This window comes from Trichechus manatus, unplaced genomic scaffold, assembly GCF_000243295.1.
Source record: "Trichechus manatus latirostris isolate Lorelei unplaced genomic scaffold, TriManLat1.0 scaffold00033, whole genome shotgun sequence".
Lineage (NCBI taxonomy): Eukaryota > Metazoa > Chordata > Mammalia > Sirenia > Trichechidae > Trichechus > Trichechus manatus.
In genome coordinates, this window is record NW_004443969.1 from 9,794,748 (window position 1) to 9,807,920 (window position 13,173).

At 38.6% G+C, this 13,173-nt stretch overlaps 1 protein-coding gene across 2 annotated transcripts in view; it reads left to right on the forward strand.

Moving 5' to 3' along the window:
- R3HDM1 (R3H domain containing 1) overlaps window positions 1–6,118 on the forward strand; it is a 111,070-nt gene extending 104,952 nt beyond the window's left edge. For both annotated transcript variants that reach the window (XM_023730201.1, XM_023730202.1), the window contains 3 exons: window positions 3,233–3,315; window positions 3,741–3,825; window positions 4,765–6,118. In XM_023730201.1, coding sequence (XP_023585969.1) covers window positions 3,233–3,315; window positions 3,741–3,825; window positions 4,765–5,126 — 530 coding nt within the window. In that variant the 3' untranslated portion in view covers window positions 5,127–6,118. The remainder of the gene's footprint in view (window positions 1–3,232; window positions 3,316–3,740; window positions 3,826–4,764) is intronic.
- Window positions 6,119–13,173: the final 7,055 nt, after the last annotated feature.

Sequence of the window (13,173 nt, forward strand, 5' to 3'; positions counted from 1 at the left end):
GGGTTGTTAACCAATGTCATAAAACAACATGTGTACTACTGTTTCATGAGAAACTATTTGTTCTGTAAGCCTTCACCTGAAGTACAATAAAATATAAAAAAAAAGAGTTTAGTCAAAAAACAGTTATTGAGAACATATTGTGCCCCTGATTACAAAGATAAGGCCAAGTCCTAACCCTCATCGACCCTCAGTCTAGTTGGAGGAATAAACATAAGCAGACAAATATAAAATAATAAGGAAACTATGAATTTTATATCCTGGAATTCCTAAGGATAATACACACAAAGATTTATATACGGAAGAGTTTGTTCTGTAGCAAAAGAATTCAAAAACAACCTAAATGTCCATCAGTCAGGATCGGTTAAATTATAGTGCATCCACATAAGGAATACTGTTCAGCTATCTAGAAATTTAAAGGATCATTAAAGGGGGTAGTATTCAGAACATGTTGAGTGATTTTAAAAAAAAATTACACAGATATTTCACCAAAGAAGATAAACAGACGTCCAGTAAACCCTTGAGGTGCTCAACATCATTAGTCACTAGGGAAATAAATATTACAACCAGAATGATGTATCACTTCACACGCACTAGAATGACTAAGTCAAAAAGACTAGAAACACCAAATGTTGATGAAGACACAGAGCAGCTAAAACTCACACATTTGTAATAGGAGTATAAAATGCTACAACCACTTTGGGAAAAGATTTGGCAGTTTCTTAAAATGTAATCTTTACCATACACCCCAGCAGTTCCACTTCTGGGTATTTACCCAGGAGAAATGAAACATGTCTACAGAGACTTGTACAAGAACATTTGTAACAATCTTGTTTTATAGTATCTTAAACAGAACATGACCTAAATGGCCGTCAACAAGAAAATAGATAAACAAATTGTGGCATGTCCTTACAATGGAATGCTACTTAGCAATAAAAAAGAACAAAACTTCTTATTCTACTGACACTTAACAACATGGATGAATCTCAGAGTCAAGCAGAAAACAAACCAGACCCAAAAAGAATACATACTGTATGATTACAATTACATGACATCCAACTACAGGCAAAACTAATCTGTAACGTTGGAAATGAGATAATGGTGGGAATGGGGCATGGAATTGACTGGAAAGGAGCTTGAGAGAACTTTACAGGGGATAGACGTGTTCTATATATTTTTCGGATCATGGTTACACAGGTTTTTACAATTGTCAGAATTCATCTAACCCAACACTAAAGGTCTAATTTTATTGTATGTTAATTATTTCTGAGTTTTTTTAAAGTTACAGAATACACACACATACACATATGTGCATGCACATATGTATATAGAGCAAAGGCTGAAAAGATACACACCAAAATGCTAGCCATGATGGGATTATCAGGGTAGTTTTATTTTGTCCTTTATAAGTGTCTATTTCCAAATTTTCCACAAACAAATTTATAACCTAGGAAAATAAACCATGTTATAAGAAATACATTGAAACAGTGTGTGGCAATACAGTAATACAGAGATACACGGTCTAGTATGAATGCCCCCAAAAGGAGCCCATCGCCTCACCTGTAAAGTGGGGTATCCAGTGTTCAGTTTCTCATCTCGTCTCCATATTTGGAAAGACTGCTGCTGCAAAAGACTAAATCTTAGGTGTCTTTGTCCAGGGGTTTCCCAGAATTTTTAAGCAACTTTCCCTGTAGTCTGTTAATACTAAGTTTTTGAGCCTTACTAATTTTTTTTAACTTTATTATCGTAACACTTGCCTCTAACTTATTTGCAGCTGAATCTTATGCATTGTCACAGGTCTTATTACATCTCTGATCTTAGTGCCAAGTCCCCATGTCATGTCTGTACCCTTCAGCTGGAGCTTGGGAGGGAATAAGTATGGCTTGGGTGTGTCCTGCCAGGGAGCTACCCAAGCACCTTCACAGTGTTCTTCAGAAAAGAGCCCCGTGGACGGAAGGTGAGGTAGGCAGTCCACACGTTGCTTCTCTCTGTTATAAAGCTATTGAGAGAAGCAGCATAAGATTTCCTGAAGGTGTTTTCCTAGCACCTACCCATAATTCCCATCCAAACACAGAAGGTGCTAAATTTGGGGACTTGTGGTTAAAGTAAAATGAGAATGTAACCAGTGTCGCAAAACAGTATGTGTACTCATTGTTTAATGAAAAGCTAGTTTGTTCTGTAAACCTTCATCTAAAGTACAATAGATAAATCTAAAGTAAAATAAATAAATAAAATGAGAGTGTAACACAGATGAAAACATACTATTCTCCAGGACAAAGCTTTTGCAGCAGTATTTATTAAGCCCTTACCACATGATGACTTTAGTAAAACAAAATAATTGGAAGATCTTCGTCTTGACTTAGAAAGGGGACACTTACTCATGACTAACACTTAAGAACTGTGCCACTCTTTCTAAGCAAGTTAAAATTATAAATACAGGCTTTAAAGAGAGATTGAGAGCAGACCCTGGACTTAGAATGTAAATATACCCAGTGGTTAAAGCTGTGTAAAAATGCAACATGATTAATGTAATTGATGTCACTCAATTGTACACTTGAAAAGTGTTGAATTGGCAAATGTTGTGTTATATATATTTTTACAACAATTAAAACTGTAAAAAAGTGTGTGTGAGTATATGTAAATGTATGGATACATATAGTAATTAATAGTGAATTTAGAGTGATAAAGAGCTTAATGTTTATCAGGTTTTTTTCTTTCCCTGAAATGTAAATTACATATATATATCATAGAAAAATGTGGATTTCATACGGGATGTTAGGATTTAGTGTCAAAGTTTTCTCAGATTCTTTCTCTTCCATATCTTCAGTTGTTGTTTTTATCCTTTCATTTTTATCCACTTTTTAAAAATTTGCTTGATTTTTTGAATAGATAATACATTGAAATGGTTCAAAAATCAAATATTTGAAAGTATCCAGGAAAAAAATTACACAGAGAAGTCCTTCTCCATCCTGTCTTCTGTGCTCCCAGTTCCTACCACTCACCCTCCTACATAACCACGGTTATTAGTCCTTTCAGAAGCTTACCCCAGCTCTTAAAGGAATATGGAAATTCTTAATTCTTTTAAAAAACATGTCAATGCTTATACTTGTTTATTTCTCCTAAACTTAATTTTCCCCTTTTCATTTTAATTGTTTTGAACAACTTAGAAAACTGTGGGAAACAACTTTATAACTGAATAGAGAAAAACATAAAAATATTTTTTATTGACTTTCAGGAGATACCAGATATCCACTACTTGGCCAACCACTGCAGTACAACCCGCCAGCTGTTCTACATGGACACATTCCAAACCAGCAGGTATGAAAGCCAGCCGACCAACCTTTTAGGCTTTGCTGGTCGCATGTCTTACGTCCGTTGCTAGGGGTGTGGAGGGACCTCTGAGCCCACCTGTTGGCACACACAAAGGAGAGCTCTGTGCCTCCACCAGCTGATTTATAAACCCCACCAAGAGCAGAGCAGGGGAGGAGGTGATGCATGCTTGGCTGAGCAGTAATTCACTAGTGCTACCCAAAGGTGGGTGGTGGCTGTGAGGTTAGGGCACCCTTGCTTTTAAAAGACAGTCATCGTGAGGGACTGCCACAAAAGCAGAATTCAGAAGGCCTGGGATTGTTTTTTTAGTACAAAACCCAGATGGAGTATGCATAAGTGTTAAGTTTTTAAACATTCCAAACACATTTTTCAGCATTATTAACCTTGTTTCTCATCCACTTGTGGGTTTCCAGGGTCAGCCCGGCAACAGGCATGGAAATCGAGGCAGGAAACAAGCTAAAAAAGCTGCATCCACTGACCTTGGCGCAGGAGAAGCAGGTGTGTCCCGAGGGAGTGGCGACTGGATGTGGTTCTACAAACTGTCGACCAGTCTGACAGTCACTAAAAATGTACCGCCCCACAGAAATGGTTTTTCCTCTTCCTAGAGTCTCCCCAAGAGCAATAGAACATGATGCCATCTATAACTTAGGATTCTCAGATATGGTCTTTTAATTTTGACTCTTTTCAGATGTGAGAGTATAGTTAGTACAAGTGGGTTTAGGAAGGGTGAAAGGACCAATGGGAAAAACAATGTACAAGTTAGGGTGAAATTCCTTGCCAGATGACTCTTCGCCTCTGTATTCTTTGAGAAAGGGAGTAGTCCTTACACTTATATGAGATAGAGTCTGAATGAACAAATATATTGCCTTTCCATAGGAAAGTGCTTTCAAGTATGTACTTTAACTTTCTACTCACAACAGCCTCGGGGTGGTTAGTGTATTGTATTAATTTTATAGTGGTACCATGAAGTTCAGAAAACTGCCTGAGATCACACACCTAATTTAGAGAATACACTGTACAATACTGCGTTTTGTGTGTGCAGCTGTCAGTGAAGACTGTGAAATGGGTAGCTTAACACATTTAGCTTTATACCCCCTGCCTCTAAGGGTTATGTGGGAATAGTTTAAAAGATGGCCATAACGGTTTTGTAGATTTGAGTGGTTTTAGAAAATTCTATTCATTTCCTATTCACATTTAGGTCTACAGTACTTTTTACCTACCTTTTTGGTAACAAACCAAAACCCATTGCCGTCAAGTCAATTCCAACTCTTAGCAGCCCTATAGCAGAGAGTAGAACTGCCCTACACGGTTTCCAAGGAGTGATTGGTGGATTCAAACTGCTGACCTCTTGGTTAGCAGTTGAGCTTTTAACCAGTGTGCCACCAGCGCTCCTTTTGGTAACAAGGATGTGTTAATTCTACACCTTTTTCATTCTAGTTGTTGGGAAGGTCTTGGAAATTACTGAACTACCAGATGGAATAACTCGCATGGAAGCCGAGAAGCTTTTTGGAGAACTCTTTAAAATTGGCGCCAAGATTCGGTGGCTCCGGGACCCACAGTCCCAGCCCCAGCTGCGGCGTCACCCCCTCTGCTGTGGTAGCGGGGATAGCACTGTCAACCCTGAACGCTCTAAACCCAGTGACTTGGCCTCCACATACACCGTCTTAGCCACATTCCCCTCCATTTCAGCTGCGCAGAATGCATTGAAGAAACAGATTAACTCAGTTAACAAGTTTAAGCTGAGAACAAGCAAGAAGCACTATGACTTTCATATTTTGGAAAGGGCAAGTTCTCAGTGACAGCCACCTTTGACCCCTTCGCCTTTGTGAGTCCCTTGTCCTCTTTCATCTCTGATTGGCTTGGTATTTGGAGCTCTGTTAACATTATAGAGACTCCTAGGACGTGTGGGCATGGCATTTATAGCTTTTGAAGAAAGGCCAGTGATCCAGCAAAGGGGGAAGAAAGATGCATTTTGTCCCAAATGACTATAGGCATCCACATCGGAATGATAACAGAATTAGCAGCTTTTTCTGAGGAAATGCTGTTCAAATGCCTCCTAACTTTTATAGTTACTTTGTTTTATATTTCTGAATTCTTGTATCAGATCCAAAGCTCTATTGTACAGCAAATTATTCTTCAAAAGGATTATAACCAGTTGCAACCTGTATTTCTTTTTGCAGCCAGCACAATATGACCCAACTTAGAATTTGGGGGGTAAAGAATGCAGGAGTGGAACAACCAAGTCTAAACCATTTACTGTCTTTTTTGGGAGTTGAGGATCACTAAGGAGAGCCCACAAATAGAAGATTACTCTTCCCCTGAATCTCTAAACACAGAAACAATTTCCAGAAAACAGAGAACTCCCTCATAAGGTCCTTTCCTGATTCATTAGATAGTATGAACATTATTATAAAGTAAATTATGTTCTTCACACCTCTTAATCAGACCACTTAGATTCAAAGGGGAATAGAAATCAGTCTAAGCAGGAAAATACTTAACACTTCTTTTATTTTTTTAAGTGTCCCTCCAATAACTAAATGCCACTTATTTGCATTCTCCTCTTTGTGGATCCTATTTAGTCACTTAAGGAAATGCATTTGGTGAATGCTGGAAACTTCTTAAGTGGTTTAAAATTTGTTTTTGTTGTTTGCAGCGGATCACTGGACATCAAAGATTCATTGCACTTATGAACAAGGAACCTTTTTTTTCAATTTCTGTGTAATTTGCAAGGCTGTACAATGTGTGCTGATGCAAGCCTTTTTCAGTTCAAGAGAATAAATGTTTACAAATACATACTCACTTTGTCTTTTTTAAATTAAAAAGAGATTTCCATTTATTTTGGATTTATTTTGGATTTTTTTCACTAGCACAAGACTAGGGAGGGGGGTGGGGTGGGGGGCAGGGAACAATACAGGCTCTGGAACCAGTTGCCTGGTTTAGATCTTAGCTCCATTACTTACTAGCTATATAACCTTAGGCAAATTACTTAATCTCTCTTCTCTCCCCTGCCCTCTTCTCCTTTTCCTTTCTCTATCCTTTTCTCCTTTCCCCGTCCCCCTGTCTACACAGTCTCCCTAGGTAACCTCATCCAGTTCCATGGGCTTAAGTACTATCTATATGTTGATGATTTCCAGATTTATATCACTAGCCCTGACTTCTGGGGATCTCCAGACTCATATCTAGCTGCATTCTTGAATTCTCCCCAAAGGTAGCAAATAAGTGCTTCAAGTTAATCATAACCAAAAGAGAACTCTTTATTTCCAAACCCTCCCTCAGTCTTGCTCATCTTAGTAAATGGCACCAAAATCCAGTCAATTGCTTAGTTAAAAAAAGAAAAAAGTTTAATTCCTCTCTTCTCCCCACTAATGTCCATCAGCAAATCCCATTTACTCTACTTCAAAACCAAGTTCTGAAGTGGACCTCTTCACCATTTCAGTCACCAAAATAGCCTTCCTAACCAGTCTCCCAGCTCCCACTCTTGTTCCCCCTGTCCACACAATGACCAGAATGATCTAAAAGACAATCAGCTCATGTCATTCCCCTGCCTAAACCCCCTCAGTGATGTGGCATCCCACTTAAAATTTCAGACTTTCTCACCCTGCCTTACAAAACTCAACATGATCTAGCCCTGTCTATGTCTCTGAGCTCATCTCGTACCACCCTAGGACATTTGCTGCTGTCTTCTACATCACTTTATTCCTGTTTTCTCATCTCATTTATCACTATCAGATAACTTTATTTTCTGTCCCCACTACTAGAATATAAATTCCAAGAGATTGAAGATATTGTCTGTCTTGCTTGTAGCTGTATTTCCAAGTACCTGGTAGTTGTTCAACAAGGATTTGTTGATTGTTTAATGACAAATATAGGATCAGAAGGGAAAAAAGACGAATGTCAGAAGAGACCCTGAAACTTCCTCTTGCACATAGAGTAGCTAAAGCGAAAGGAAGAAATGACGAAGAGCTGAACAGAAGATTCCAAAGGGCAACTTGAGAAAAAGTAAAGCATTACAATGAACTGTGCAAAGACCTGGAGTTAGAAAACCAAAAGGGCATTTCTCAAGCTGAAAGAGCTGAAGAAAAAATTCAAACCTTGAATTGCAATATTGAAGGATTCTATGGGCAAAATGTTGAACGACTCAGGAAGCATCAGAAGAAGATGGAAGGAATATACAAAGTCACTGTACAAAAAGAATTGGTCTATGTTCAAAAATTTCATGACGTAGCATATGATCAAGAACCAATGGTACTGAAGGAAGAAGCCCAAGCTGCACTGAAGGCACTGGCGAAATACAGGACTTCAGGAATTGACAGAATACCAATTAAGATGTTTCAACAAACAGATGCAACACTAGAAGCACTCACTCATCTATGCCAAGAAATTTGAAAGACAGCTACCTGGCCAATTGACTGGACGAGATCCATGTTTGTGCCCATTCCTAAGAAAGGTGATCCAACAGTATGTGGAAATTATCGAACATTATCTGATGGTGCAGCAGTTAGGCATTTGGCTGCTAACCAAAAGGTCAGCAGTTCGAATCCACCAGCTGCTCCTTGGAAACCCTATGGGGCAGTTCTACTCTGTCCTATAGGGTTGCTATGAGTTGGAATCTACTCGAAGGCAGTGGGTTTGATTTGGTTTTGGTTTATCATTAATATCACATACGAGTAAAATTATGCTGAAGGTAATTCCAAAATGGTTGCAGCAGTACATTGACAGGGAGTCGCCAGAAATACAAGCCAGATTCAGAAGAGGTCGTGGAATGAAGTATATCATTGCCGATGTCAGACAGATCTTGGCTGAAAGCAAAGAATACCAGAAAGAAATTTATCTGAGTTTTATTGACTATGCAAAGGCATTCAACTGTGTGAATCGTAACAAATTAGTGACAACATTACAAAGAATGCAAATTCTAGAACACTTAATTGTGCTCATGCGGAACCTGTACATAGGCCAAGAGGCAGTCATTCAAACAGAACAAGGGGATACTGTGTGGTTTGAAGTCAGGAAAAGTGTGTGTCAAGGTTGTATCCTTTCACAGTACTTTTTTGATCTGTATGCTGAGCAAACAATCTGAGAAACTGGACTATATGAAGAGCGCAGCATCAGGATTGAAAGAACACTCATTAACAACCTAGATATGTAGATGGCACAACCTTGCTTGCTGAAAGCGAAGAGGACTTGAAGCACTTACTGAAGATCAAAGACTATAGCCTTCAGTATGGATTATGCCTCAACATAAAGAAAACAAAAATCCTTACAACTGGACCAATAAGCAACATCATGATAAACAGAGAAAGGATTGAAGTTGTCAGGGATTTCATTTTACTTGGATCAGCAATCAACGCCCAGGGAAGCAGCAGTCAAGAAATCAAATGACATATTGCATTAGGTAAATCTGCTGTAAAAGACCTCTTTAAAAGTGTTAAAAAGCAAAGATACCACCTTGAGGGTTAAGGTGTACCTGACCCAAGCCATAGTATTTTCAATCACCTCATCAGCATGCGAAAGCTGGACAACAGATAAGTAAGATGGAAGAATTGATGCGTTTGAATTATGGTGTTGGTGAAGAATGTTGAATACACCATGGACTGCCAGAAGAACAAACAAATCTGTCTCGAAAGAAGTACAGCAAGTAAGGGAAATAAAAGGTATCAAAATTGTAAAGGAAGAAGTGAAACTATCCTTGTTTGCAGATGGCATAATCCTATATGTAGACCATCCTAGAGATTCCACAAGAAAGTTACTGAAGCTAATAGAAGGATTCAGCAAAGTGGCAGAGTACAAAATAAACACACAAAAAACAATTAGGTTCCTCTACACTAACAAGGAGGACTCTAAAAAGGAAATCAAGAAAACAGTACTATTTAAAATAGTCCCCAAGAGGATAAAATATCTAGGAATAAACCTAACCAGGACCATAAAAGGCTTATACAAGGAAAACTATAAAACACTACTGCAAAAAACTAAAAGATATCTACATAAATGGAAAAACATTACATGCTCATGGATTGGAAGACAATATTATGAAAATGCCAATACTACCAAAAGCGATCTATAGATACAATGCAATCACGATCCAAATTCCAACATCATTCTTTAATGAAATGGAAAAACTAATCTCCAAATTTATATAGAAAGGAAGGAGACCCCAAAGCTAAAGCAATATTAACAAAGAACAAAGGAGGCCTCACACTTCCTGATCTCAAAATTTACTAGGCAGCCACAATAATCAAAACAGCCTGGTATTGGTACAAGGACAGACACATCACATCAACCAATGGAATAGAATGGAGAACCCAAAAGTAAATCTATCCATCTATGGGCAGCTAATCTTCAACAAAGGGTCAAAGTCCATTCAATGGGAAAAAACAGTCTCTTTTAACAAATGGTTCTGGCAAAACTGGGTATCCATATGCAGAAAAATGAATCAAGGTCCATACCTCACACCATATGGATCAAAAACTAACTCAAAATGACTCAAAGACCTAAATGTTAAAGCTAAAACTATAAAGTTTTTGGAAGGAAACTTAGAGTCAAAACTTGAGGACCTAATTTTTGGCATAAATAGCCTATCAGACAGAACTAAAAATGCACGAATGACAGAAGATAAATTAGATAACTGGGACTTCCTAAAAATCAAATGCTTATGCTCATCAGAAGACTTTACCAGCCCTGGATGCTCTGTTAACCCAGAACTAAAACCATGCCTGAAGCCCACTCTTCAGACAAAGATTAGACTGTACTATAAAACATAAAATAATACTCGTGAAGAGAGTGCTGCTTAACTCAAGCAGATACACGAGACCAAAAGGGCAGCTCCTGTCCAGAGGCAGGATGAGAAGGCAGGAAGTGACAGGAGCTGGTTGGATGGGCACTGGAAACCCAAGGTGGAAAGGCGGAGTGTGCTGTCACATAGGGATTGCAAGTAGTGTCACATAACAATATGTGTATAAATTTTTGTATGAGAAATTGAGCTGTAACGCTTCACCTAAAGCACAATTTAAAACAAAGGACTTTACCAAAAGAGTAAAAAGAGAACCTACAGACTGGGAAAAAATCTTTGGCAAAGACATATCTGATAAAAGTCTAATCTCTAGAATATACAGAAAACTTCAACAACAAAAGGACAATCCAATTAAAAAATGGGTAAAGGACATGAACAGATCACCAAAGAAGACAGGCAGCCAACAAATACATGAAAAAATGCTTGAAATAGAAATACCTTATGATCCAGCAGTCCAGCTTCTAGGTCTATATCCTAGAGATATAAATGCAGTGACACAAATAGACATATGCACACCTACATTCATTGCAACATTATTCACAATAGTAAAAAGATGGAAACAACCTAAGTGCCCATCAATGGATGAACAAATAAATCGTGGTACCTGCATGCGATAGAATACTACACAACTATGAAGAATAATGAGGAGTTCTCAAAACATCTTTGTCTTAGTCATCTAGTTCTGCTATAACAGAAATACCACAAGTGGATGGCTTTAACAAAGAGAAGTCTATTCTCTCAGAGTCTAGTAGGCTAAAAGTCCAAATTCAGGGCACCAGCTCCAGGGGAAGTCTTGCTCTCTTTGTGAGCTCTGAGGGAAGATCCTTGTCATCAATCTTCCCTTGGTCTAGGAGCTTCTCCATGCAGGAACCCCAGGTCCAAAGGACTCATTCTGCTCCTGGCATTGCTTTCTTGGTGGTATGAGGTCCCTTGTCTCTCTGCTTGCTTCTCTCTTTTATGTCTCAAAAGAGATAGGCTTTAGACAAAATCTAATCTTGTGGATTGAGTCCTGCCTCATTACATAACTGCTGCTAATCTCGCCTCATTAACATCATAGAGGCAGGATTTACACCACATAAGAAAATCACATCAGATGGGAAAATGGTAGACAATCACACAATACTGAGAATCATGGCATAGTCAAGTTGACAGATATTTTGGGGGGACAGTCTTAAAATAGAGATGAATCTAGAGGACATTATGCTGAGTGAAATAAGTCAATCACAAAGACAAAATATTGTATGGCCCACTATTAGAAAAGGTCAAGAATAGATAGATATACACACAGAAAGCAAAGTTCTTTGATGGTTACCAGGGATGGAAGGGAAAGAGAAGGGGAATCAGTTCCTACCTAGTAGACACTTGTTACTTTTGGTGATGGGAAAAGCAACTTGACCAAGGTAAATAAAGACACTAAGAAAGTACACGAAGAAAAGGGATAATTTTGGTAAATGCTGTAACATACATAATTTTGCAACAACAGTAAAAACAAGCAAAAAAGTGTGGTTACATAGGTAGAAATGGATGCAGATATATGTACAGAATGGCATATGTGAGTAAAAGTACAAGCATGTTTAGGTGTATCTGTAGGCATATGTATATACATGTTTGTATGTGCTGCTTATGTATCCACATATGTAACAAACTACACAGGGGGCACTGTTACAGAGGCTTCCTAGACATCCAAACAACTAGCAGGATTGGTTTACTGGGTTAGAAGACTTGGGACCCTAGTCTTGGGGGATGTCATGAATTGTATCCCCCCAAAATATCTGTCAATTTGGCTGGCTCATGATTCCCAGTATTGTATGATTGTGTACCATTTTGTAATGTGATGTGATTTCCTTATGTGTTGTAAACTCTATCACTATGATGTAATAAGATGGATTAGCAGCAGTTATACTGATGAGATCTACAAGATTAGATAGTGTCTTAGGCCAATCTCTTTTTGAGATATAAAGAGAGAAGCAAGCAGAGACACATGGGGGCCTCATACCACCAAGAAAGCAGTGCTGGGAGCAGAGCATGTCCTTTGGACCTGAGGTTTCTGTGCTGAGATGCTCCCAGACCAAGGGAAGACTGATGACAAGACCTTCCTCCAGAGCCAACAGAGAAGAGAAAGATTCCCCTGGAGCTGACACCCTGAATTTGGACTTCTAGCCTACTGGACTGTGAGAGAATAAATTTCTCTTAGTTAAAGCCATCCAGTTGTGGTATTTCTGTTATAGCAGCACTAGATGACTAAGACGGGACAACTTAGTCAATTGGCATAACATAGCTTACAAAGATAATGTTCTATATCCTAGTTTGGTGACTATCATCTGGGGTCTTAAAAGCTTGCGAGCAGCCTTATAAGATATAGCTATTGGTCTCTTGTCACATGGAGCAAAAGAGAATGAAGGAAGTCAAAGGATCAAAGAAGAAACTAATTCATGGGACCAACAGCCCATACGAACTACAGCCTCCTCTAACCTGAACTAGATGGTGCCCAGCTGCAACTACCAACCCTTCTGACCCGGACAGAATGGGAGAAAAATGTAGAACAAACCTCAAATTCCTAAAAAAGGCCAGACCTACTGAACTGATATAGCCTAGAAGAACCCCCAAGACTATCACCCTAAAATAACCTTCAAACATGGAATTGAAGCTATTTCTGCAGGTCACCTTTCAGCCAAATTAATAGATTGTTTTTTATAAAGTAAACAGTATCACCTGTGAGTCATGTCCTCCCTTAAACAATGAACTATATGAGACCAAACAGTCAACATTTACCCAAAAGCAAAGATGGGAAGGCAAGGAGGGGAAGGGAAGCTAAATCAATGCAAACAGAACAAACAGAATGGAAACAAAGAATGCTAACACAATGTAAAAAATTGTAACTAATAGCACAGAACAACTTGTATTAAAATTGTTTAAGGAGAACCTGATTTGCTGTGTGAACTTTCACCTAAAACACCATAAAATATTTTTTAAAGGAGGTACATCCAGAATGCTCCTTAGAAGCCAGGATGGTGAGACTTCGTCTCATATACTTTGGTCATGTTATCAGGAGGAGCCAG